General features: G+C 45.8%; 3 protein-coding genes and 1 non-coding gene across 4 annotated transcripts; 1 reads left to right on the top strand and 3 right to left on the bottom strand.

Moving 5' to 3' along the window:
• Positions 1-9,223: 9,223 nt before the first annotated feature.
• On the top strand, positions 9,224-14,082 carry LOC128714393 (cGMP-dependent protein kinase, isozyme 1). Its single transcript, XM_053809268.1, has 11 exons — positions 9,224-10,669; positions 10,890-11,111; positions 11,183-11,529; positions 11,623-11,903; positions 11,991-12,160; positions 12,369-12,471; positions 12,553-12,816; positions 12,907-13,358; positions 13,429-13,592; positions 13,662-13,847; positions 13,920-14,082. Exons 1-11 carry the CDS (start codon positions 9,224-9,226, stop codon positions 14,080-14,082), a joined length of 3,798 nt encoding a protein of 1,265 aa, XP_053665243.1.
• A 221-nt stretch (positions 14,083-14,303) lies between these two features.
• LOC128715387 (lysosomal alpha-mannosidase-like) lies at positions 14,304-18,552 on the bottom strand. The gene is made up of 6 exons (XM_053810279.1): positions 18,358-18,552; positions 17,586-17,688; positions 16,898-17,505; positions 16,694-16,827; positions 14,831-16,625; positions 14,304-14,750 (listed from the first exon to the last, which is right to left on the bottom strand). The coding sequence occupies exons 1-6, from the start codon at positions 18,550-18,552 to the stop codon at positions 14,304-14,306; spliced, it is 3,282 nt and encodes a 1,093-aa protein (XP_053666254.1).
• A 1,778-nt stretch (positions 18,553-20,330) lies between these two features.
• Positions 20,331-20,402, bottom strand: Trnap-agg (transfer RNA proline (anticodon AGG)). The gene has a single exon. It is a non-coding gene; the product is annotated as a tRNA-Pro (tRNA).
• An 843-nt stretch (positions 20,403-21,245) lies between these two features.
• On the bottom strand, positions 21,246-24,555 carry LOC128710731 (lysosomal alpha-mannosidase-like). Its single transcript, XM_053805587.1, has 5 exons — positions 24,436-24,555; positions 24,269-24,371; positions 23,584-24,191; positions 23,377-23,510; positions 21,246-23,304 (listed from the first exon to the last, which is right to left on the bottom strand). Exons 1-5 carry the CDS (start codon positions 24,553-24,555, stop codon positions 21,246-21,248), a joined length of 3,024 nt encoding a protein of 1,007 aa, XP_053661562.1.
• Between the last annotated feature and the right edge of the window lie 704 nt (positions 24,556-25,259).

Below are 25,259 nucleotides of genomic sequence, written 5' to 3'. Positions count from 1 at the left end.
CATCCGGGCTTCTGCCATAATTTCCTACCACGGGAGTAATACTTCGTGACAGTGTGCAAGTATGAAGTATGTGCATGCTGTGTAACCATCGCCCGTAGCTAAATACGGTATCATATGGTGCTGTCCGGCCAGATGACAGGAAGTGCAACGTCGCATAGCTCAGCCTAACAGCGATTAAAGTCACCATCTACCAACTCCAGAGGTAACTCCAACCAGTGGATGAATAAAGCGGGATTAAGCTTGACTTAAAGTATGTCGGATGCGTTATCATTTTGTTTTTTGTACCGAGTACCGTGGTGAGGTGTTTTACGGGTCGGTATGTTTTTGACCATCTTCCAGTAATCGGTTGATTCTTTTGTTCCCGACCTCATCAGCTATAGCTTGGGCGGCCAATTGTGCGTTATCAAGATTGTTGGCAAGATATTAAAAATCGATTAGTGCAAACATTCTCTATACAGCGTTGATTTTATTGTGTTGCTTAGAAAATGATGTGTGTTTCACTCGTTTGGTTGTGTTTTTTTTTTTGTATCATAATGCCTGGTTTGACTCACCTTTGAAGTACCAAGCGTCTCCATCGGATATTAATTTATGTTTGTCTATTCATAATGTTTGTGTTCTCAAACTTTAGAACATAAGTATAAGTATCTCAAAGAAGTGTAAAATATTATTTTGTGCTCAAGTTGCATAATCAAACTGTTCTTCAAGCTCATCTCTAATCATCGGTCGAAAAATCTAGAAGCATGCAGAATATAAAACAACACCATTTCGCAACATGCAATGATTTGTCTGTTGCAAATAAACTAATAAGCGGGCGAAACTCGCCCAACAACCCCGTAGGCCTGCGTGATAACGAAATGCAGGGAAGAGATTTGACGATTTCGACAACCGTGTCGCCCGTCGGAGTCTTATCGGCGGCCATTAAGACCTTATCGAACGGGGTTGTTGTTAAAGAGCGAGTTGCTTCTGGTTCTTTTCTCATGTAGCATTTTGGGATGTTTGTATATATCTTCACCTCACCTTGAGAGCAGATTGTCGCCAAACAAGGTTAACCCGATGATAAACGAATGGAGGAGAATTACAATTGTTTCAAGAGTGCATGGACGGAAATTACGGTACCAAAATACTAAAGCAAAACGAAAACAACACTGACCTGGTTGGGCGAGAACAGGGTAACGTTAACAAAGTCAAACCGTATTGCTTCCCTTATGTAGCTAACCGTTTGAATGTTGGTAGTTTCTCCCTATGTTTTGATCACTTTTGTCAACGTGGAATGCAGCTTCTCCGTCAGGGTAGATGATCTTCTCCCTCAGCTTAAGTGGTTAATGTTGAATGCGAACAGCAAAGAAACGTTGTGAGGGCCGAGTGTGGATTGTCCAGCTCGGGAAAGACCTTCATGGGATACGCTAACAGACGGTGACAAGAGCCAGGAAATAGCCGTTATTGATATTAATACTGCCACTTTAATACCACGGTGGACGGCTTTTTGATGCTGGGCAACTAGATCGCACCGCCCTCCGGTTATGAACATTCAGCATTCAGCACGCGAACGAACGACGCGCTCGCCGTTCTTATTTATAGCGTCCGATTAACACGAAGTACCAACAAACTAGTCTGATTTAAGTACACCTTGTTCGGCTCATCTCAAAAAAGGAGCGTCTTCCTAAGGCACACTTCACGGTTTGCGGGTGGCAAGCGCCATTACAAATGTTTCTCGCACGCGTTCGCTTCCCACCGCCCACCGCTAAGATCCACTGCCCTCCTGAGCCAAGGGTTAAATATAGATCAATTAATTAGTGTGCTATAAATTTGCTTCGCGGTTCGATTGAGATTTCAAAATTTTGAATCCAACATGATCACCTAGACGTGTGCCAAGAATAGCGCAAACCAGGTTCGGTTGCTTTACACACTTTTTGCACTTCCAAACTGAAACTGATTCTTGACCCACCTAAACGAGAAGCAGCGGTCGGGAAAAATAAACATAAATTTAACGAATCTTTCTCCCTTGATCGTGTTTTGTTGACCTTTTCCCCCGTTTTTTGCCGTTCCCCTCCTTGCAACTCCTTGCGCGTGTAATTTTAGTTAGCGCAAAAAAAACGTATGATCGAACGGGTAGAGTTGTGAAATGATCCAACGATCGCCGCGAGAAAAAAAAACCCTCCAGCTCGTTTATCCATCGATGTGCCGGTGATAATGTGAGGAAAGGCATCGATGCATAACGAAGTTGATCGCACTTTAACACCATCAATCGATCGATTACTTCTAAACAGTTCGTTCGGTTGATTATTTATCCGTCTTCTCACGCTTCATCTGCCGAGCGAAGAGAACGATTTTGCAGTCCCGAAGAATGTGCAACTAAAATAAGCGTTGTACAGCACAGATTCTTTCACAGGCTTCGTAGCTACTCTCGCTGCTCGGAATTGCGTTACTTGTAGCTTCACTCCGCCCCAATCGAACACCTTGCAACACGGGCAAAGGCAAAGCATACAGGGCTATTTCCGTTCCGTATCATCTTTATCTTCCCTTATCTCTTGGCAAGGTGCGAGAAGATGCAGCAAAAAAAAGCCACACATTGTGAAGAAATTGTACGCGATAAGCTTCCCTCCGGTCGTAACGCCATTGATCTCTTCCGTCGTTCGCGGGTCGTAGATCGCACCTTCGGGACTAGGCGCGTGTAAGCTTAATCATCGCACGCCTCCATATTGTGCATGAAAATCCACCACGGAATTCCAAGACTGTAAGTCATCTCGCGTTCATTTTCTAGTGGTAGGATCGTAACAAAAAAAAAACGCAACGAATGGTTTGGTTTTCGCAAAGATATTGGAATCGATGATAATGTACAGCTGGTTTCAAACGGTTTGAGCCGAGATTTTTTACGCTCCTTTCCGTGCTTCGTGTGTCCGATGAAATGTGTCTTGGTGTATTGTACACAGTCACAAACGTACACTAACCCCTTCCTGCATTGCGTTTAGTCGCCAGCTTGCAGCTAGAAACACGATAAACAAAGATAAAATAAGACTCAGCGAACTTCCGCGCGGAAGACTAAGCCTGGTTGGAGCTGTTTTTTTTTCTTTTGTTTTATTGGTTAGTTCCGTTCATGGCGACGTTCGTGCCGGGTGCGTTCCTTCCAACCATGCTGGCCAGATGGTTGGCTGGTGCGATACAGAAGTGTGTCATCAAAGAGACCCATTTCGCCGCGCTCAGGTCACCGATATGTGTCAGTGGCCTTCGGCTTAGCCCAAGTTCGAAGCCGTGCTATCGTAACCTTGATAATCCCACCGTGGTTTGTTGCTGGATAATCATACCCGTGATATAGCTACTCGGGTGAACCTGTGGGACCAATGAGCATAGTCTTCTCCCGCGTGTACTATATGCGTTTTTGGTAGGGTCATGATAAGCACGCAGCAATGATAAGCTTGTTGTAGCTTGATACAGACTGTACTCGGTGCTTCCAGACCGCCCGGAGTACCAGTGCCAATCAATCAGTATTTGAATAAAGTGTCTGTCGATACTCATGGCCATCGGATTGGTTTGGGGGATTTCGTACCTGGCGAGAAACTGCCGACCGTGGGTTGGTTTGTTGACTTTGATAATTCCGCACCGGTTAGTGTTATCGGCCGCAGAGATGGGGTTGAAGTACCATTTAGACTGATGTTACGTGGGCCTCATCATAAATTAAGCCGATTCAACCGTGCAGATTGCACAAATGGTGACCATATTGTTTTGTGGCGAATGAATATATTGCACACCTAATATACGAGTGTCAATGTTTGGTCAAAGGTGATAACGAAATATGTAGCTGATGTATTGAAAGTTCAACCCGAGCACGCAAATTAAGCTTTGAAAAAGATTCTACATTAAAGTCATGGAAAAAAATCATTAGTTTGTTTAAGTTTTTTTTAACCTCTTTTAATTCTATTCTTTTCTTGAAGACTTGCGCATTAGATATTACTGAATTATAATGGTCTAATTTGAGTTCCAATTTGAGCCTTATAATGCTCATATGCACTTGTACGTCTAATACTATCCACAAACCTGTCCAAAGATATCATTATGGGCGAATCGATGATCTAATTGTTATGTTCTAACTAACTCTGACTCGCACTCAGCGAAATAAGAACTCAGCAAAAAAAAACTTGTCATAACAAAACGATCGTTAGTTAATATCCCTTCAATAAATGATGGTCTACCTTTGAAACAACCCGTTTTTGTGACAAAAATGCTAAATAAAAAGTTAAACTTTATTTACACCTTGATCACTCGATCATTTTGTGCGTTGTTCGGCTCCTACAGTACAAACAACTTTTAATCCATAAAATTAACTCACGATCAGCGTGTCCGGCTGATTATCTTATTTCTTTATAATTTCTTTTGTTTATATGATCCAAAAACATAATCGTAAAATCTTAATGGTCTTAAGATTTTGTTGTGGCTACGGATACTGCGGATCACGAACGATCGTATATTTTTCTGTCGTCTTAAGCATTTATCGATAACTTTTGTAGGTGTTGAAAGTAAAGATACATATAAAGCGATTTTAGGTTTGTGTTTTTTAAGTTTTATTAATAAACCATAGCTCATCGAGAAATGTCACAACAACTTCACCTTAGTTTGAACTTCGAATCAACTTTCAAACGAGTACAAAGAAGTGTAAACGAACTGATTGATCTCTGTCGGCATAAATTTAGTTCTAAAGACCACCGAATCAATACCTTTTCCCAAAGCAGTGAACACTATATTGGTTACGAAAAATGGCCTTTACTAAAATCGTTTGGTGCATTGTCTCATAAAAAAGTTAGTTATCTTCCGCAAACAGCACTTGTTATTCCATATCCATTACCCCGTGTGTTTAGCGACACAATGCAGCTTGTTCCCATCGTTCCATCCAGTATGGTTCCTTTTGTTCCCTTTGTACGTACATTTAAGGGTTAATGGTACTTTAATTAGACCGGAAACATCAATCACACGTATGGTGATGCATCGATGCTAAGCTTTTCTTTCTTGTCGGTGCAACGGTGACGATTGGAACGACAATTGCAGCAACGATTCATGTGCATGTTTTAGTCTTTCTCTCTTTCTCTTTTGTGTTGTTGCGATTAACTGCGCTATCGCTGATATTCATCACGTGCCAATCGGCAGCGTGCCGAATACATTACATTTAACACAGTGAAGATAACAAGATCTTCATATCAGTGATGTGTGTTTTTTTTTTTAATAATTGTTCCTGGTGCCAGTGTAACCATTTTAGATGCGACATAATGAATTTTTACCATTTTTGGGAGATGTTTAAGTAAATTTTCACATTCTCAATGTCACATTATCAACCGACCAACGGAGCACATATTTTACCGGAGCCTTCGCCATGCTTCACGGTACCGAGCATGTTTCGAGCAAATGCCATTACGAGCAATGCGCCCGTAACGATCTATTTTAAGGCACTTGCCTCAAGAGTCGAAAATTAACAAATCTCGCTCCGGTAGCGTATGTCAGGCACGACTTTCGGGCGGCATCCGCTTTGTGTTCGTTTAGCAGCTTTAATAAATTCCTTTCCCGGATTCGAGATTTCCCACTGCGTAGCCCGGCGGTGGCCCCGATTCGAGTGGGTCCCGGCGACGACAATATGCTGTTTGAACGTGACATTTACTGGCGCTAGGAGTTTACGGCGATAGATCGGACCAAACTTAAAAAAAAGGGTAACGATTTGTACCTGGAGTGCTTTATTGTTGGCGAATATGTCTTTTTCGCTTGGTTCTGCTGCGAGCATAATTTGCAAACGAATTCATCGTCCCAGCCATAAAGTAGCAAACCATGGCCTACTACTACTACCGCAACTACAATGCGCTCGGTTGACAGTGGAATATCAAGGTGAATAGAACATACCCAGGGCCGGGTCACTCCTTCTTTGCCGCCAACACGTCACACGCTATGTGAACTTCTGCCGGCCGGAACCGTTTGCCGGAAAATCCATTTGAAGAAACGCAGCGAAAAAACACAAATCACCCAAAGTTTATGCCATGCTATTTACGGTGCGTGTATGTAGCCGTGTTTGTGTGTGTGTTCATTGGGTCATAATTTTGAAAAAGTAGGACACCATTTTCGTGACTTCCATCGTCGGTGGGAAATGGAAGTGTGGGCAGATTTTCTTCCTAGGCGTATTTCTCCACCATACTTCAGACGTGAAAATGTTAAAGTGATCCTGTTGTGTTCTTTCCATCGATGCACCTACGGCGAAATGAAGAAGTTTCTCTTTAGTCCTTTTTTCCCTGCAAAGTTGTCGAACAAGATCAAGAGCATTGAGGAACATTTGAACTAATGTTTTCCATCGCACGTATCTTCCCCATCTCAGGGATGGTTTCACGATGTCCATTTATGTTTTACACTTAAGTTTTTTCCAGCTTCGAGTGCACCTCGAGCAATTCGTAATAAACAATGGGCAAGAAAATTACAAAATTTTAAATTCGACCAAGGTTACCACACCACCACTGTCCAGGTTTTGGACATTACACGGAAATGGTAAGAAGCAGGTACACTTAACAAACGGAAACTACGAAACATTACCGGTTTAAGGCGTTTTATGTCACGGGGTTGAAGAATGGTGGCTAGCATACGGTTTTAGTACGCGATTGCCGCCGGTAGCAAACAGTCGATTGTTTCGTGACTATTTTTAGCGACTACCGGCAGGTCGCCTTCTCACCCTCGCCGCAATTCCATCCAGCGAATCGTCTGCATTGACTATGTGTGTGTGTGTGTGATTTTTTTTTTGTTGTTGCTGTTTTATTCGCTGACATGTACGCTTTCATTAAGGTTATGGTTTCAAATGTCCGTGAACTCGCTATTCCTTCATGTCTAATGTTTTGTCGTGTACGGAACATTTGAAGCGTAGTGCGAGTATTCTGTTACTTTCATTCAAAAATGTCCTATGGTACGTTTTGTGTTTTTCTCACGCTTGTTACAAATGTGTCGAACTTGTGCCGTTACGTTTATATCGTCGCCAGTTTCTGAATATTCTAAATCAATTCTAGACAGAAGAAGATACTCAATTTAATGCGCTGTCCGTCATCATTTTCTTAATTACATTGTTAATTCAACTGTTTCTAAAATAATGTAGTTTCAAAAATAATATTCTTTAACTCCAAGATTATCCCTAGTGCCAACTGTAAGTCGTTTTTCCTTCAATATATTTACTTTTTGTCTGAGTTAAAAAAAAAACGATCCCAACTAACGCAATCATGCAAACATGTTTGACACCTCTGGCCTAAGAGTCGAGCTGTAAATAATTCCTTTGCGTTTTTCTAGATTAATTAAATAATAAAAGACACACGGAACAGACTTTTGATTCTGACGTAGTTCGTTATGGCACAGTTGTTACAAAAAATAACACAAGTTGTACAAGTTCATTCAAGATTAAGCATTTTGAGCACAAAAAAACCCGCATGCAAAACCTTCTGGTATGATGATCATCTCATCACGATAACATTAGCACTTAAGTCCAATTCCTCAAAGGCTCTTATCCAGCTTACGTTTACTGTGTCGAGGTTGACTCCCGTTGCAACAAACCAACGCTATGAACTATCGTTGACGTTTGGGCTCGTTGACGTTCGCTGTACACAGCAACAGAATTCCGTATTATCCAGAGCGTCGAAGGACATGGGTACGAAAGTAGGACATTTTAATCGTAGTTCCTTTGCTCTGTTGCATCATCGTTCGTCGATTGAATAATTATAGTTGTTTGTTCCTTTGCAAACAATGCTAATTATGATACAATCACGCCAGCTGGGAACGAGAGCGAGAGCGAGGAAGCAAGAAAGAGGTATTAGTTAGGTAAAAAAAAACTTTACTTACCCCGTTACGAAAGCGTAATGATTGAGGGCGAGTGTTTAGCTTAATCATCTACTGTTACATTTATTTACAAGCTCATCGGGATGATTTCTGGTCCCCACAGTCTATCATTCGCCTGCAGCATGTTATGGCTACCGTTCATTAGCACCTTGATGATGACGCCGTTTTGGTGGTGGGTTGCATGGGGAGAATGTTTACTCTGCCCCTTCTTCTTACTGTACTCTCTAACCCAAAACGAAACATGTTTAGCGAGCAGTTCTGCTGTATTAGCATTCGTGTGAAACTGCACGAATCAATGAGGACACCAAGACATTTATAATTCCCACAAAACGATTAATAATTCAGTGATATTTATAAACCATCAAAATAAAAAAGATTGGTCGTCCAACATATAAACGTATTTCACAAGAGAACGAATGCGTTAGGTTATGCAAATTCTAGTCTCATCTTGATCTGACATGTTCATGGCGATTGAAGATTGAAACGCCACAAAACAACATTCTAAACAATTGTTTGTTTGGTTTAGAATATGAAAACCCGTTTGTCAGTACCGAGAATGGAAGAAAGAACGAGATCATAACCTTTTGAGAGATCTTAACTACGCTTGAAAGAAGTTCGTCACCCACAGTACAAAGCCAACGACAACATCCGATGCATTCTTTGTCGTTTCACCTTTTAACACTTTCAATACGTCTGCAACCAACGATACATTCTGGAGGAAAACACGCTTCATCAGTACGATTTGGATAATGCAGGCCCATAGTTGATTAAGTTTAAAATTTACAAAGAAACTCACGATTCATCAGCAACACAAGCTCTCTTCCACAGCCAGTCGCAATATATATCTCGCTGACTGAATTGCCACAGTAAACAAACAATCAATTAGTAGGTACAGTGAAATATCATTAACAACCGTTCGGTTGGAAATGATAATGAAACGTTGCAAGCCAGTCGGCAAATATTAATACAATGACTAGATACCGCGCTCAGTATCGAACGACCTGACTCACGGAAAGTCCTTCATTCATTTAAAACAAATCGGACGCTCCAAGATACGAGCAGGGTAGAAAGTGAAACTGCGCTCAATCATTATTTTTTTGTACTAATTAAAGTATTTTTTTTTTTGGATTTCGATTGGTCATGTTTCAGGAATTTCTTCATCACCTTCAACAGTGACGTGCGTGTGGATGCGAATTTTAACGGTGCTGACCCACAGAGCACATGCCCGAACGGTGTCCGAGCGTGACCCTTACACCGGGTTACCCATTAACCCTGAGCAGGCTAAACATCCCATTCCCCCCCTTAGAGTCCCTGGTGCGGCAAGGTCGTCCGATTAAAGTAGAACGCCAGCGCCACGAAAAGCCATAATCGGACTGCTCGGGAGACGATGGAAACGATTAAGAGGGAAAATATACAGCTAGGTGATAATAGAAAACTAGTGGCCACAATGGGCGTCCCACTACCACCAATGAGCGGCAGTAGCACAATCGTCGTCCGGTCACCACCAACACAATCGCCAGCGGACGCACTACCACCGCAGCCGAGCACGGTTGAGGCGAGTGTCGTCAATCCGGTCACGTCACCGTTCGAGGTGGTCGACCAAAAGCCACCGTGCGAGAAATCAGTTCATCCCCAGTCGCCGACATCGCACCGTGCGTGGTTTCGGAAATCCAACACCTGTGGTAGCTTGTACGTACAGTGCGGATGCACCGTGGAATCCGGCGAAGATCCCCACACGTTGACGAGCTCGAACCAACCCGCAGAGCGGTGCCGCAGTGGCGAAACATCTTCGAGCTCGCAGCCCGATCGACAGCAGCCTCGACCGCGTCCCATTTCCCTGTCCGATAAGGACATTCGACGGATTCGACCACGGCTCGATAAACCTTCGTTCGTGCACCCGGATAGTCCGACGACCGTGTTTGGCGAAGCGAACGCAAAGGATGCGTTGGTGAAGAAGGCACAATCCACCCGAGCGCTAATTCCCACGGCCCAAACACCGAACGGAGACTACGAAATACTGCACACGGCCACGGCACATTCCAAACGCTACTCGACACCTGCCATCGGCACCAGCTACGCCTTTCATCCGGAATTTGTGCTGCAAAAACTGGACACGGGCACATCCGCCAACGGGTCGAGTGCTCAGCTCAACCAGCCACCAGCAGCACAATCGGACCCGGGCCGGAGTGGGTCTAAAATTGTGTTCAAACAAAGGGCCTGCACGAGCTATCCGGGGTTAGAGGGTACCGGCCGCTTCGAGGGATCCTTCTCGAACGCATCGAGCATCGACGAAGTGGGTGCGGTGGATGAAGTTGGTGGATCGAGTGTGCCCACGCTTGGATCGCTGGAGGATCTAGAACGTAGCCAGAGTGAGAGCACACCCCAACAGCAACCAGTCAACGTGCCCGACGACACTGGTGGCACCCTTGACACTAGCGGACATTGCCGAGGGGTGCTAATTGAATCAAACAGCAGTAATACTGGCAAAGTGAGCAACGCGTGCGCGATCCCAGTGCGAAAAGGGAGGGAACTGTTCGTAGACAACAGTGGCCAGCTCAGTGTCTCCCTTGACAGTGGCCGTGAGGCGCATCGGCGGGGCGAGGCCGCCCACCATCATCAGTCGGGGCACGGTGGTGCATGCAGTGCGGAAAACAGTCCACCAAGTCCACCGTCGCTGCTGCTAAGCCCGGTCATACCGTCGAAGTTTGATTGCTCCGCCAAGGAGTACCTCATCCAGTCCGGCATACTCGGTCCGATGGGTAATGGGTCGTCGTTGCTCATGCGCAAAACCTCCAAGATTGTGCCGAATATTGACACACCGGTCAAGGAACGGGTATGTAGCACATTATGTCGCGTGGTGCCAAAATTGAGATGCTAAAAACAGAACCGCATTGAGGTGGAATGTTAAGGTGCTAAAAAGGTTGAATGCTTTCGATATACCACGCTAATACAACCTGCGAACTATCGTTCGTAGGTGTTTGGTGTATGTTTGGAAGTTAGTAACGTGTGTTTAATCACATCTCCCACACCATGTGACGGGGCTTTTCCCACAGATACGCAAGAATTCGGTCAAGTTCTGGGGCAAGGTACTTACCGAGGATCGCCGAAAGTCACTTACCGGCCAGTGCGATAGTCTGCAGTCGTACGGAAGCTCGATGACGATCAGCGGCACGGAACCGAACAGTTTCGAGGACGAGATCATCGGCTTGCGAAAGCTGCTGAGGGCGCGCGATGATGAGATAGACAAATTGCGTCGTGAAATCGACAAGCTTAAGGTAAAAGACTTCAGGAAAACTTTACATCACTCTTTGTCTACAGCCTCCTATTATCTACCAACATTCCCCAGAGTGTGCTGCAACAAAAAGCGGTCAACAGTCTCGAACAACCGAACGCTCAATCGGGTCAGCAGAGGTTACCGCTAGTCAGTCCCTCCAACACACCAACGCACAAAGGGCAGAATGTGGCCGAAGGTGAGCTGCTATCCAGCATCCAGGCCAACTACGCCATGGCCGGGCAGCCCATGTCGGAGCTGTTTGGCATTTCCGGCAACAGCTTCAAGCTGCACCAGATGAAATCCGTCAAAGGCATCACGTTGCAGGCGATGAAGAAACAGGGTGTGTCGGGTGAAAGTTGCGACCTGATGGGTAGCCAGTCGAGCGACATCAAGATACCAAAGTACAAGAAAGATTTCAGGTAAGATGTGAGCGGCACGTGTAGTTTTTTGTGTCCGACAAGCGACAAGCTAGGTAGACGAATCTTATCGGCACCAATCTTTCACCGTCACAGTGCGAAGCAGCTGATCAAAGACGCAATCATGGAGAACGATTTCTTCAAAAATATAGACTCGCTCCAGATAAGAGAGATCGTCGATTCAATGTACAGCCGCGAGTTCCGCAAGGGCGAGTACGTCATACACGAGGGTGAGGCGGGTTCGCATCTGTACGTTTCCGCGTCCGGCGAGTTTGAAGTCATCAAGGATAGCAAAGTGCTCGGCGTGATGGGCCCGGGAAGAGCCTTCGGAGAGTTGGCGATACTGTACAACTGCACGCGGACGGCGTCGATACGGGGTAGGCGAAAGAACCAACTGACGAAATGAGTTCCCTTGATTGGTGGTTATTTCTAACAAGCTCTGGTGCCTCTTGTTTTCATTTAAGTACTTTGCGACTCGCGCGTGTGGGTACTGGATCGAAGAGTGTTCCAGCAGATCATGATGCGCACGGGAATGCAACGGATAGAGGAGAATGTTAACTTCCTGAAGTCGGTACCGCTGCTAAAGCATCTAAGCAACGATGTTCTGACGAAAATTGCCGACGTCCTTGAGGTGGTAAGTATCCGTACTGGAATTATTTGCAGAAACACCAGCAAGACAAGCGCGTCTGGGATAATTACGCCAAGTTCTTCTTGAGCATTGAGTTCCAGGTTGAATTGCTCGTAAAATTTGTCATGTTTTAATTGTTTGCGCTGTCTGACTGGAAAAAAGCTTGTGCGAAACTAACGATATCACATCACTGCGGTACACTATTTTTGTGCAGGAATTCTACCCCGCTGGAGCGTTCATCATTCGCCAAGGTGCCGCTGGAGACACATTCTTTCTAATTAGCCAAGGCACGGTAAAGGTGACCCAACGGCTACCCGGTATGCATTTCATCGAGCGACGTACCACTGCATCCTTCCTGTAATGCTTATTAATTTCTCCCTTTCCAATTCCGTGGACAGGCCGCTCGGTGGAGGAAGAAATACGCATCCTGGTCCGTGGAGAGTACTTCGGCGAGCAAGCGCTCATTAGGGAGGATAAGCGCACGGCCAACATTATCGCCATGTCGCCCGGTGTCGAGTGTCTCACGCTGGATCGAGAGTCATTCACCAAGCACATCGGTGACCTGTGCGAGTTGCAGGAAAAGAACTATGGCGATGAGGAACGCGTGCTGGCGTTCCGCAATCTGGAGAACACTCATCCTTCGCTGGGTTCGTGTCAGCCAGGTGAGAATTTATACTTATGCGCTGCCACTTTCGCTGCACAACATTGTACGAGGGGCATTTTCTAAAACTATTTTTCCCTTTTTGTTACAGAGCTGTTGGATGTGAACTTAACCGACCTGGAGGTGGTAGGAACTCTCGGAGTGGGTGGATTTGGCCGGGTCGAGCTAGTTAAGCTGGAACGCAACGACGCCACACAGGTGTACGCACTGAAGTGCATGAAAAAACGGCACATTGTTGACACGCGGCAACAGGAGCACATGTACAGCGAACGGAAGATTATGTTGGCGTGCCAGAGCCCATTTATCTGTCGGCTGTACCGCACGTACAAGGATACCAAGTTTGTGTACATGCTGCTGGAGGCTTGCATGGGCGGCGAGGTGTGGACAATTCTCCGCGATCGCGTTACGTTCGAAGACTCGACGGCAAAGTTCATCGTTGCCTGTGTGCTGCAAGCTTTCGACTTTCTGCACGCACGTGGTATCGTCTATCGAGATTTGAAGCCGGAAAATCTACTACTCGATGCAAGGGGATACGCGAAATTGGTAAGCTAAGATAAGCGAACTTGTGGTAAACATGATCAAAAGCTTACCGATGGATCATTTTATATTTTAGGTTGATTTTGGATTCTCCAAATTCATCGGCTATAGCAGCAAAACGTGGACGTTTTGCGGTACACCGGAGTACGTGGCACCGGAAATAATTCTCAACAAGGGACATGACCGATCGGTTGATTACTGGGCGTTGGGTATTTTAATACACGAGCTACTGACTGGAATGTAAGCGTGCATTGATGTACGACTCGATTCGTCAAACGCCTCACACTAACCCTTGACATATCGTTGTAGCCCACCGTTTACGGCAGCAGATCCGATGAAAACGTACAACATAATACTGAAAGGTATTGACATGGTAAACTTCCCGAAGCATATGTCTCGTGCCGCCATTAGCCTGATCAAGCGACTCTGCCGTGACGTTCCATCCGAACGATTGGGTTATCAGCGGGGCGGTGTTCAAGACATCAAAAAGCACAAGTACGATTCCGACAGGGTCTTCCCGTGGTTCGTTCTTAGCCACAAATTAAATGGTATTTTCCCCTTTTGCAGATGGTTCCAGGGCTTCGACTGGGATGGTTTGATCGCGCTAACACTTAAATCTCCCTTGCAACCGAACCTGCAGGGACCACTGGACATGTCCAACTTCGACATCTTCCCCAAAGACTTAGACATTCCGCCGGACGAGCTGTCCGGGTGGGATGCTGACTTTTGAGAGCTTAAGGGCAATCACCTTGCCAGCATATCAATCGATACAAGTAGTGATACAAATAATCTGCAATACAAACCCAACTAGCAATAAGACGGTTACTGCTGTTACGATAGTCCGTAAGACACAAAGATAGCTATGTACAAACGTATCATTTTTTTTTAACTGTTGTGCGTTCTTTATTTGACTAATTTTGACTAAAAGAAAATAAACTGTCTATTTCCTAGTTATGGCTTGTACTCTAGCTGAAAGATGAACGTTCTAATCTGCATCGGTTTAAGCAAAATTTCAAACCCATCATCACCAACGTTGCGCGCAATGTCTTGCATCGTAGGCGACGGTGCAGATTGCACGTTCGGTGGCGATGGGGAAGGTTGGGCCGCACTCACATCCCGCTTCACTTCATTGTACACGATATAATCCGGATCGGGTTTAAATTTCAGTCGTTTAGAATCCTCCTTCAGCTGATTGGCCCCCAGGGTGGTCTCACGGATCTCCTCAATGCTGAACCGGCGGAATACGTCCTGCACGTTGAATCGCACCGGTTTGGAGTACAGTGGATCTTCGCCTTTCTCGAGCAGATGCTCGAAACGCACCAGAATGCTATTATCCTGCCATGGCTCAAACGTGAGCAGATGAACATTCAACGGGAGTGACAACGAAAGCGCAGTGTACTGAAAGATGGAGAAAGTAATGCGATGAATATTCTGTCCACAAGGACATGCGCTGGTCATGTGATAGTATTAGCACTTACAATGTTGGTATACTGCTTCTGCCAGTCCTCGTACTTAAACTCGCTGACATCGCTGAAAAAGATCCAGTTGGGTAGCAGCACCCGGTTCTGCAGGAATCGTTCGCGTGCCTCCGGTGTTGGGCTGACGGGTCTCTTCGCCCCGAAAATTACCCAATGCTTACCACGGGCCACCAAACCCTTGCCAAATGCTTTCTCATTCAACGCCTCCTCAACACCGAACGCATCATCGTGCAGCAGGCGGCGATGTACCATCAACTCCAGTGATCCGTCTTCCAAACTGGAACCACCCTGGGCCCGATCGTTCAGCACGGCCAGTCGAAGGTTTTCGTCCTCCAGTGCTATTTTCGCCGTTACCGGATAGTAATTGCCCGAGATCTTCTCCATCAGATCCAACACCCAGGTATCGCGATGGTTGCGTACCCGCCTGATCATTTCGCGACCATTCGCATCGGTCCAGAAGACGCCACTTGACTGGGCGGCGGTGTAGAACCGTGACACAATCTCCTTGCCCACCCCATCGTCAACCGGTATGGGACCCACCATCCATTCGAACTCGACATGGCTTTCGTCGGCGTAAATTCGCACCACCTGACTGATCCACTCGTTAAAGACTTGATGAACCTCTTGCACCGTTGGTCCGTTCACCACCTTCAGCTGCACATTGTCCGTAACGGTTTTCTCCGTACCGTTCGGGCGGAAGATGTACGCACCCGACGATCGATTGCGGAACTCTTCGTTGTTTCCGAGCGCTCCCTCATAGTACACGAACGTTTGCCTTAGCCTGTTCGTAACACCATCGATCGTTATGGAGCTCATGAAGCCGTTACTGTCGAACGAAACGTTCAAATACTTGTTACCAATCGTTACTTCCTCCGACTGCCAGCGTGTCGTTTGCTCGTCCGCAGGCTGGTCTGCACGGGCTGGAGCTGAAGGCACGGCAGCAGGTGATTCGTGCAGGAAATCATCCAAAGAGTCAATGGCGCGTGTTACAAAGTACGATTTAAACCCGAGTGGCGGAAGCTCGTTTGCCAGAAACACTAACTCCGAGGTAGCGTTACTGAAGCGATAGCTCAGATTTAGTACCGATTGTGGTATGGGCACCAGTTGCGATGACACTTCCACGTTACGATAGTCGCGCACAATGTATCTGCCACCGGTCACCGGGACGCGTACGTACTCGTGACCAGCGTGCGCCAGTGGGTTGTAAAGCGTTACGGTGAAGCTATCCTTCGATTCGGTAAGCTCACACCGGCTCACGTTCAGCAGATGGCAGGATTGGAAGGCAAACGTGTACTCGGGATACGGCGTGGCATGCTCGAAAGGCAAACCGGCCGAGCGCAACGATCGTTTGTACTTCGGATCGACGATCTGGTTCAGTACGGACTTTGTGTTCGCACTGCACGCCTTGACCGCCACATTCAGCATGCGGGCATAATCGTTGGCGACGTGTTGCTTCTCGGTGCCGGTGATGGCATCGTGATGTTGCATTACACCCATTGCCTCGCGCAGTACGTTCAGGTGCGGTTCCATATGCGCCTCCCGAGTTGGGGCCAAGGCAGTCAACTGTTTGCACACTTGCAGGAAATGGTTACCGACACGTTCGAAGCGTTTGCTCGTCGGTCTTGAGGTGTAGTACCCGGTCCAGTACGAGTGCGGATCGGACGCGTACGGGAAGAAATCGTCGGATTTGGTCGGCCAGGTGATTCCCATATCGTGCAGCGCTTTAAGATAGCAAGAAGGTGTCGAGTAGAATACGTTCACATTCGTTCCGTTGGCTTGGCGTGCGTTGGTGTATCTAATCGAGAAGCGTACATGAGTACATGAGGGACCGCAATCTAGATACTTTCAGTAAGCTTTACATACTTGATCAATTTGTCCATGTTTTTGAAGTAAACGTTGGCATCCATGTAAGTAAAGTCACCTCCCATAGTCAGAATGATGTTGTTCGTTCGATAGCTTTCCGCCTGTAGACTTACGTAGTACAGGAACTTATCCACCTGTAGCGATATACATAGAAACACTGTTATAATTGCATGTTTTTTCCCCGAACCTTCTAAACCATCATACCTTTGCTTGCACATTATTCTCCGCAGAATAACGACCGTCCATGAAGGGTTCATCTGAGCAAAGTATGTCAAAGCAGAAGCCCGGCGGTGCCTGATACAAGTTGTACAGAGCCCCGGTAAACAGATCAGCGTCGTCGAGATTATCGCTCGTCTTCCAGATCATTTCAGCCCGCTTGTGCGTCATTCGTTCCCGCTTGTCCTGATAGTCGAGTCGTCCGAAGAACAGCCCATCGTAGCCCATCTGTGCGAACAGCGACGCCTGCTCGCGCGAGTGCCCGAACGGATCAATCTGCCAACCGATCCGTGGACGGCCGCACTCGCCGAACGTTTCGTTCAGCTTCCGCAAACCCCAGGTAAACTGATCGACCACACTGTGATAGTGTGCCGCAGCCTCATCGTTCATGCTCCAGGCACCGCCGATAAACTCCAGCCGTCCCTCGTCGACCAGCATCCGAACCTGTTGCTGCAGCTCCACCGTCTGCTCGTTGAACCACTTGAAGAAGAATGCCGACTCGACGTAGATGAACTTACGTTCCGGGTCGCTTAGCAACGATTGCACGACCGAATCGAGGATGTACTGTACGCCCGCCTTCTGGATAGTGGTTTTACCTACGCGAGCAACGGGCACGGTAAACACAAACAGTTAAAGTTATGATGCGTCCAATTTTCAACACACCACCGGCACTTACTTCCATAGTAGTACTGGTCGACCGTCTTCAGCCAGCCAACGTCATCGTGTGTGTGGGGCACCAAATGCACATTAAGCATATGTTTCTTTGGTTTCGGGCACGACTGAAATGGTTCGGTTAAAGTTATTTGCTTTACCATCACAAAGTGTTTATTGTTTTGTTTGTTCAAGTGCTTTTCGACTCTCTCGCCAAGTAGCAGGGGCGAGATTTAAAAAGCGCTAGTAAGAATGTTCAAGCAAGTCGTTTGAAAAAGAAAGCATCCATACAAACAAGTTCCGGGTGAATTCACAGTACGTGCTCCACGGAAAATTCTCATCTGTTATCGCATCCCCGAACATGATCTTCGTTCTATAGATTTCATTTTACACCATGTGAAATTTGTTAGTGCTGTTGCTCAAATCTATAAAAATATTTCCTACATTCAATCGTAAATTTTAATTAAAGATAGTAAAGTCCAGATGGAAAATAGCTGAAGCCTAACATTATGAGCACTTTAGCTAATCAATTTTATAACTGAGTCAGCTAGTATACATAATGAAATATTTCAAGAAGCGAGTTAATAATTGTGAAAGATTTTCTGAAGCAAGCAACATGTTTTTTTTAACTAGTCGAGTTCCACTCACAATTCGAAGGCACCAATATTGATAACACAGCTCAAAATGCAAAACAAAACTGTACCATCTTTGTTTTCCACATCAATCACGCCAATAAACAACACTGTTAGCAAACACAAAACAACCCCAGTGGTTCTTTGCAATTCCCGTTCACTCACCTCATATCCGCACGATCGTTTTAGCTTTCGACCAAATTCTAAATACTCATCACTTTCCGACATTCGCTTGGCGAATGCGTTACCGCCCCGAAGCACCCCGTCACGCCACGGTCCGGCAGAAACATGCTGCAGGTTAATCGTTACACCGAGCACCAGCAGCACGATTGGCACGAGCCGCACACGCCCTACCAGCATAATGTTCACTCAACGGCGAGATCGACGATTGAAGAGATCCAGAATACGGAATAGCCGCTTGTGGAATGTGCCAACAATGGCTATCAGGCAGTGCTCAACCCGTTGCAGATGATGCAGTTTTGCATCGGAGAAGCTGGTTCCGGTGTGTGTTACACTTGCACGCACGTACGTTCTTAATCGCTCCGGGGTACGCTTTTACCCTGATCGGTTGGTATGGAAAAAAAACCTGTTTTCACCCTGGACGCTAGCAATCTTCACCAGCGCACACGTCCGCTTGGCGTCGTCACTCGCGGCTAAATGACCGTCCGGCGTAGATGCGGGTCCAAGTCCAGCAAGCTGCATCCAATCGAACATTGATTGCGGAGGCACTCACTCTCTGCCGAATGAACCCGCATGTTCCGTGAGCGAGATTGAAAAGTTGAGGCAAAATAATTATGCTAACTCCCCTCTGCTGCGAACCAGTTTCTCTATATTATTTAAGTTTTTCGCTCAGATTAAAACATTGTTAATTCGGTGTACTATATGATCTTATTTCAAATTACAACAATTAACCTTAAGATCTTAAAAAAAAATCACCGGAATGTTCTCTTGATCCTCTCCAACAAGTGGTTCAACTCAATCATGCGAGACTAATGGCTGAGTGCCAATGTTTAAACATAAATCGCGGCAAATGAACACTTTCTGCTACGCTCAGTCCCGAGGGTTCGTCCGATATTCGGACGATTGACACTGAATCCCAATTACGCGGCTTGCTCCGTTTCTTGATCATATGTTGAGAATGGCGGCCAAGGCAGCTCAGTCGCTTTTTGCGTCGGAACTTTGGCTCTCTTACACACACTTTAAGCCGCTTGCTTTAATACGCGCAGAGCATTAATTTCCTTCTTTTCTTCACTGTTCCTTCCCGTATGGTCTGAACAGCCTACTGCGTGTGTGTGTTTTTATTTTGCAGCAGCTTCACCTTTTGCTTTAGTTTCGTGTATTTTCCCCATGCTCTGTGAGATCTTTTGGATGAGGCCACCCCCCGCTGTAATTGCCGGGAAGCAGATGAAAGCGAAATTGATACCGGGCACACATACACCCCTCTCACCGTATGTTATTTGTGGTTTCGATTGTTGGGTGGTTCGTACCGTCGGAGAAAAGTGAACGTAGCCGCTGGCAAGCGTATGGCGGTGGGAAATTTCGAATAACAAAAAGATATTTCCAAATCGCCACTGACCAGCTCACTGGATCAAACCGATCGAAGGCGTTCGAAAATGTGTTTTTTTTTGCCCACTTTTGGCGGTTTCTCTCTGTAGGAAAGCACATCCAAATTGATGTGCTATTATCGAAAGGCATAGAAAATAATGCCGGAAGTGTTTTTATTTCTTTGTGTATGATTTCTTTCAAATAATTTCACCCGTTGAAGTAATCTACATGCCCTAAACCTCCTCGGGGAAATAGGGATAAGAAGTGACCAGTTCAGCGGTATTAAATAATAGCAATCAAGTAAGAGATCTTACGGCAGAAGTAAACACTCCAAACTCTACAACACTGTAAACACCTCTAATCTAATGGCAATGAGCGATAAGCCGTCGAAAGAAGTACCTCTTCGCTGCTGTTTAAATTGCTGTTCAAGTGTAAAACAATCGTTCAAACCGATTGTTGAACTTTGTAGAAAGATCTTGGTTGAAAATTATAAGGTAAATACTGTACATAAAACATCTCACCTTATAAAAAAATTCCCTATTGCAAATATCATCATCCATCACTAGTAATGTTTGATTTGTTGCCAGGGCGGTGGGCTCGTCCGGGATTTGAACCCGGGACCTCTCGCACCCTAAGCGAAAATCATACCCCTAGACCAACGAGCCCGTTGAATGGCTCAGTGCGTGTACGAAACAACGTAACCACTGCCCCATTGTCAACCGAAGCATGGAACGTATTTGATACCCTTATCGTACTCACTTTACTTACGTAACCGACAGTGATATCTGGTGGAATGACTTATTATTGCTTTTATTCTTTCTAATGCATTACTATTGACTCCCCACTGCCCTAATTAGATCAAAGCTCAATGGGGCGCGAGATATGCATTAAAGACGGTTTCAAATGACAACGGCATGAGGAAATCAAATATGATTATTGTTGTTGAGAAACACAAGAGGATTGCGTAAGGGCTGATGCTAACGATAGAAAGGAGCATTGTTGAGAACGATTGTGTCTCATAGTGACCTAAATGTGTTGAATATTGAAGATTACTTAAAATTGGGCAATTTGTTTGATTAAATACAAGAACGGTCGTCAATTGTTTCAACATAATTGAATCATTATTTTTTTATTTGAAAGGAACGACCAGCCTGTACTGCTCGGATTAAAAATTATTGCCAATAAATTTAATTACGTTGACATGATCTATGAAGTATAAAAATGAAAGTATGAAGGTAAAAAACCATTACAATTAAATGTGTATAATTATTGCAATTTTTGTATTGCATTCATAATAAGTCATAATACATTAACAAATACTTAATTTCAGTTCAGGTTTTATTAAAATTGAATTATTTTGATGAAAAAAATCGGGATTGAGTTAGTAGAATAACTTTTTTTATGTTTCCTTAAATTATTTTTCATATCTTATACATTTATTAACATAATATGCCGTTGTCTTTTTATACAGTAAAACATTTTGCTCGACTAATCATTTCTCTTTATATCTATCGCCGTTTCACTACAAACGTTCTAATCTCCATCGGTTGAAGTTCAATATCGAAGTCCGTGCTTTCCTGCACCATCGGAACATGTTCCACCTGGTGCTTACGATCAATTTCGTTGGCTGACGACTCGGTGCTGAATTGCAATCGCTGCGAGTCAGCCTTCCACTGGTTGCCGGCGAGTGTGGTTTCATGGATGCTTTCAATGTTCAACGCGAACAGAACGTTGCGAATGTTGATGCGCACGGCTTGCGAATATACTGGATCTTCATGCTTCTCGAAGAGATGTTCAAATCGCACGAGAACCGTACCATCTTTCCATGGTTCGAGTGTGAGTAGATTCACGTTCGGCGGCAACTGTTGTGCGATAGCCGAGTAGATGTTGCGGAAGTTCGAAAGGTAATCGTCATAGGTCAGTAAATTATCAACGGGATTGACGAACGGCCAGCTGGGTAGCAGCACTTTGTTCTGCAGGAATCGTTCCTTTGCTTGCAGTGTGGGGCTGACGTCTTTTTGGGATGAACCAAAGATGAGGTAATGTTTTCCCCGCGCTACCAATCCAGCTCCGTATTGTGTTTCGTTCAGAGCTTCTCCTACACCAAATGCATCATCACGAAGCAGTCGGCGATGGACCATCAACTCCAGTTGACCATCTACCAGGCTAGAACCTCCCTGAGCACGGTCGTTCAACACAGCCAACCGGGATTGTTCATCCTCAATGGCAATCTTGGCTGTTATTGGGTAGTAGTTGCCAGACACAGGTTCCAAAAGGTCCAATTCCCATGTTTCACGATAGTTTCGTACACGGCGAAGCATCTCTCGCCCATTCGAATCCGTAAAGAACGCACCATCGCTCTTGATGTCAGACTCAAAGCGAGAGATTATTTCCTTCCCGATACCATCGTCGATCGGTATTGGTCCCACCAACCACTCCAACTCCACGTGCTCTTGACCCGCATACACTCTGATCACCTGACTGATAAACTCGTTGAATACCTGATGTACTTCCTGCACAATGTCGCTCTTCACCACCTGTATCTCGACCACCTCGGTTACAGTCTTCTCAGTTCCGTTCGGACGGAAAATGTACGCTCCGGAAGATCGGTTGCGGAACTCCTCGTTGTTTCCCAAGGCTCCGTCGTAGTACAGGAAATGTTGCTTCAAAGAATGCGTTTCTCCATGGACCGTGATCGAGCTCATGAATCCGTTCTCGTCGAAGTGGACCGTCAGATGCTCATTGCCGATGCTCACATTATCCTCTTGGCGAATTTCTGCAGAGGACGACGATCGCTCGGACTCCTCTTTCGAGACGTAGTACGACTTGTAACCCACAGGAGCAATCTGCTCACCCTGGAACACCAGTTCGTGGGTGGCCTCGCTTTCTCGGAAGGGAAGATCTACCACTGAGCTTGGAATCGGGATCAGAGTAGATGGAACCGTCTGTCCTCGATCATTTCGTACCAGATAGCTACCATCCTTCACCGGGAGGCGCACAAAGTCATTGGAGCTGTGCCCAAGAGGATTGTACAACAGCACCAGATTGTTGTCCGCGCTCTCGGTCATTGCACAAGCACTGATGTTCGCCTGCTTGCAGTATCCAAAGTCGAAGTTAAAGTTATCCCGTTCTCCAGCCAGTTGGTTCAAAGCCGACCGAGTATTGACACTGCATGCCTCGAAGCCCTCGTACAGCATGCGGGCATAGTCGTCGGCTACATGTTGCTTCTCGGTACCCGTGATCGCGTCATGATGCTGCATCACTCCCATCACATCACGAAGCGTAGTTAGACGATCTTCGTAGAAGGTTTCCTTCGTTGGTGCAATGGCCGATAGTTGTTTGCAAACCTGCAGGAAATGATTTCCTTCCCGTTCGTAACGCTTCTGGGTAGGTCTGGATGTGTAATAGCCCGTCCAGAACGAATGGTAGTCAGATTCGTAAGGGAAGAAATCGTCAGACTTTGTCGGTAGTTCCACATTTGCACCATGGACCGCTTTGACGTAACAAGAAGGTGTGGAGTAGAATGCGTTGATCTTTGATCCTTCAGCCTGCCGTTCATTAGTGTACCTGAAAAGAGAGAGAGAGAGCTTATTGAAGAATATCTTTTTGTGGCAATTGTGGCACATTGAAGTGTCCTACTTGATAAGTTTGTCCATATTTTTGAAGTTCATAACGGCGTTCATGTAGTTGAAATCATCACCCATCGTGAGGATCAAATTGTTCGTCCGATAAGATTCGGCCATCTTCTCCAACCAGGTGATAAATGTGTCAATCTACACAACAAAAATGATAAACAATCATCGATATTTGCGTTTACCAAATGATGTTGGAAAATTAAATACGTACCTTGGTTTTAATATTGTAATCAGTGCTCTGCTGATCATCAATCATAGGATCGTCATTACACAACACATCGAAACAGTAACCCGGTGGTGCTGAATAGTGATTGTACAGCACACTAGTAAACAGCTCGTTTTCTTCCAAGCTGTTGCTGGTGTACCAGATCATTTCCGGAGTTTTCTTCGCCATGCGATTGTTTTTATCCTGGTAGTCCAGTCGGGCGAAGAACAGCCCATCGTAGCCCATCTGTGCGAACAGCGACGCTTGCTCGCGCGAGTGCCCGAACGGATCAATCTGCCATCCAATGCGTGGACGTCCGCACTCCCCAAATGTATCGTTCAGGAAACGCAATCCCCACGTAAACTGATCGACAACACTGTGGTAGTGCACGGCCGCCTCATCATTCATGCTCCAGGCACCGCCGACGAATTCTAGGCGGCCTTCCTCCACCAACATGTGCACCTGCTGTTGCATCTCTGGTGTCTGTTCCAAGTACCACTTCTTCAAGAATGCCGACTCTACGTAGATGAACCGGCGTTTCGGATCCTTTAGCAGTTCGTGTACGACCGAATCCAGAATGTACTGCACTCCCGCTTTCTGAATGCTGTTACGACCTAAGCAATGAAGCACACATAAATCTCACCTTGCGCAGTTTGCGTGAACCACTTTAAATTGAATTGAGACTACTTACTTCCGTAGTAATACTGATCCACCGTCTTAAGCCAGCCGACATCATCGTGGCTGTGTGGAACTAGGTGAACATTGATCATTCCTTCCATCGGAGCCGGACATCCCTGTAATATCACAGCAGGTTTAACCACAGGTTAAGAATATGACTTCTTGCATAGGCTTACTCACCTCATACCCACAACCATGTAGCTTGCGATGGTCCCTCTTATGCCAGGCGGGGTTTGCATTCACAGCAAAAACAATGCTACAAACAATCAACAACGCTAACACGGAACACTTGCTAGCCATCGTGAGCGTTACTGACTCTCTTGGCCAGGGGAAGTGTGCTTAAATGGAAGAGTAGAACCAAATCCGGGCTGAATCGTCAGGTAAAACAGCACGTGAAGTCCGACCACTACGAACGCACCAACTGGACAGTTGCTGGCCGTTTGCCGTCGGTTTTTGTTCGGCTTTAGTTATAAAGCATAACCGCGATGGACTCGTTATCGCTCCGTGTTACGCTTCTAGAATAACATAAACAAAGCAGCTAACGCACACAGAGCTACCGCGGATGGAACTGAGCATCAATTCATTTAGCGTCCCGGTGATTGAAGTCTTGTGGCGTGATAGAGAAACAGTCATTGACGACACCCCACCGAGCTCGCTAATCAGAGCTGCTGTCAAAGACAAGATAGCGTGTGCACTGAATGCCGGCAAACCTGGTGAGATGCGCAGGATTGGAAGGATGATTGAATGGTGTTAGCATACATCTGTCACACCTTTATGGATATTTTCGGACACAAACTTTCCACCAGCTCGAACCCATCGAATGGTAGTGTCATTGTTTTGAGGTGGGATGACTTGCCGTACTGTTTCGTACACGACAGGTAATATGTTTGTTGTTTTCTCTTATCATGAAGTTTTGATTATCGACCAAATTATGTAAGATTTAATAACAAAGACATAACAAAAAAATGGGAGCAAGGAAAGGAACATCAACATGAAGATGTCAT

The sequence above is a fragment of the Anopheles marshallii genome, chromosome 3, assembly GCF_943734725.1.
Source record: "Anopheles marshallii chromosome 3, idAnoMarsDA_429_01, whole genome shotgun sequence".
Lineage (NCBI taxonomy): Eukaryota > Metazoa > Arthropoda > Insecta > Diptera > Culicidae > Anopheles > Anopheles marshallii.
The sequence above is the reverse complement of the archived record's forward strand: the minus strand, read 5'-3'. Positions and strand labels throughout refer to the sequence as shown.

What these genes read in the sequence shown, in the direction of transcription:
- LOC128714393 (XM_053809268.1), top strand. Translation starts at nt 9,224, where the DNA reads ATGGAAACGATTAAGAGGGAAAATATACAGCTAGGTGATAATAGAAAA. An exon ending in AAGTACAAGAAAGATTTCAG is followed by an intron (nt 11,530 to 11,622) that starts GTAAGATGTGAG and finishes TCACCGTCACAG; the next exon opens with TGCGAAGCAGCTGATCAAAG. An exon ending in CAAGACATCAAAAAGCACAA is followed by an intron (nt 13,848 to 13,919) that starts GTACGATTCCGA and finishes CCCCTTTTGCAG; the next exon opens with ATGGTTCCAGGGCTTCGACT.
- LOC128715387 (XM_053810279.1), bottom strand. Translation starts at nt 18,552, where the DNA reads ATGCTGGTAGGGCGTGTGCGGCTCGTGCCAATCGTGCTGCTGGTGCTC. An exon ending in CGACCAGTACTACTATGGAA is followed by an intron (nt 17,506 to 17,585) that starts GTAAGTGCCGGT and finishes TTGCTCGCGTAG; the next exon opens with GTAAAACCACTATCCAGAAG. An exon ending in AGAAGCAGTATACCAACATT is followed by an intron (nt 14,751 to 14,830) that starts GTAAGTGCTAAT and finishes TCCATCTTTCAG; the next exon opens with TACACTGCGCTTTCGTTGTC.
- LOC128710731 (XM_053805587.1), bottom strand. Translation starts at nt 24,555, where the DNA reads ATGGCTAGCAAGTGTTCCGTGTTAGCGTTGTTGATTGTTTGTAGCATT. An exon ending in GGATCAGTATTACTACGGAA is followed by an intron (nt 24,192 to 24,268) that starts GTAAGTAGTCTC and finishes TTCATTGCTTAG; the next exon opens with GTCGTAACAGCATTCAGAAA. An exon ending in ATTACAATATTAAAACCAAG is followed by an intron (nt 23,511 to 23,583) that starts GTACGTATTTAA and finishes TTTGTTGTGTAG; the next exon opens with ATTGACACATTTATCACCTG.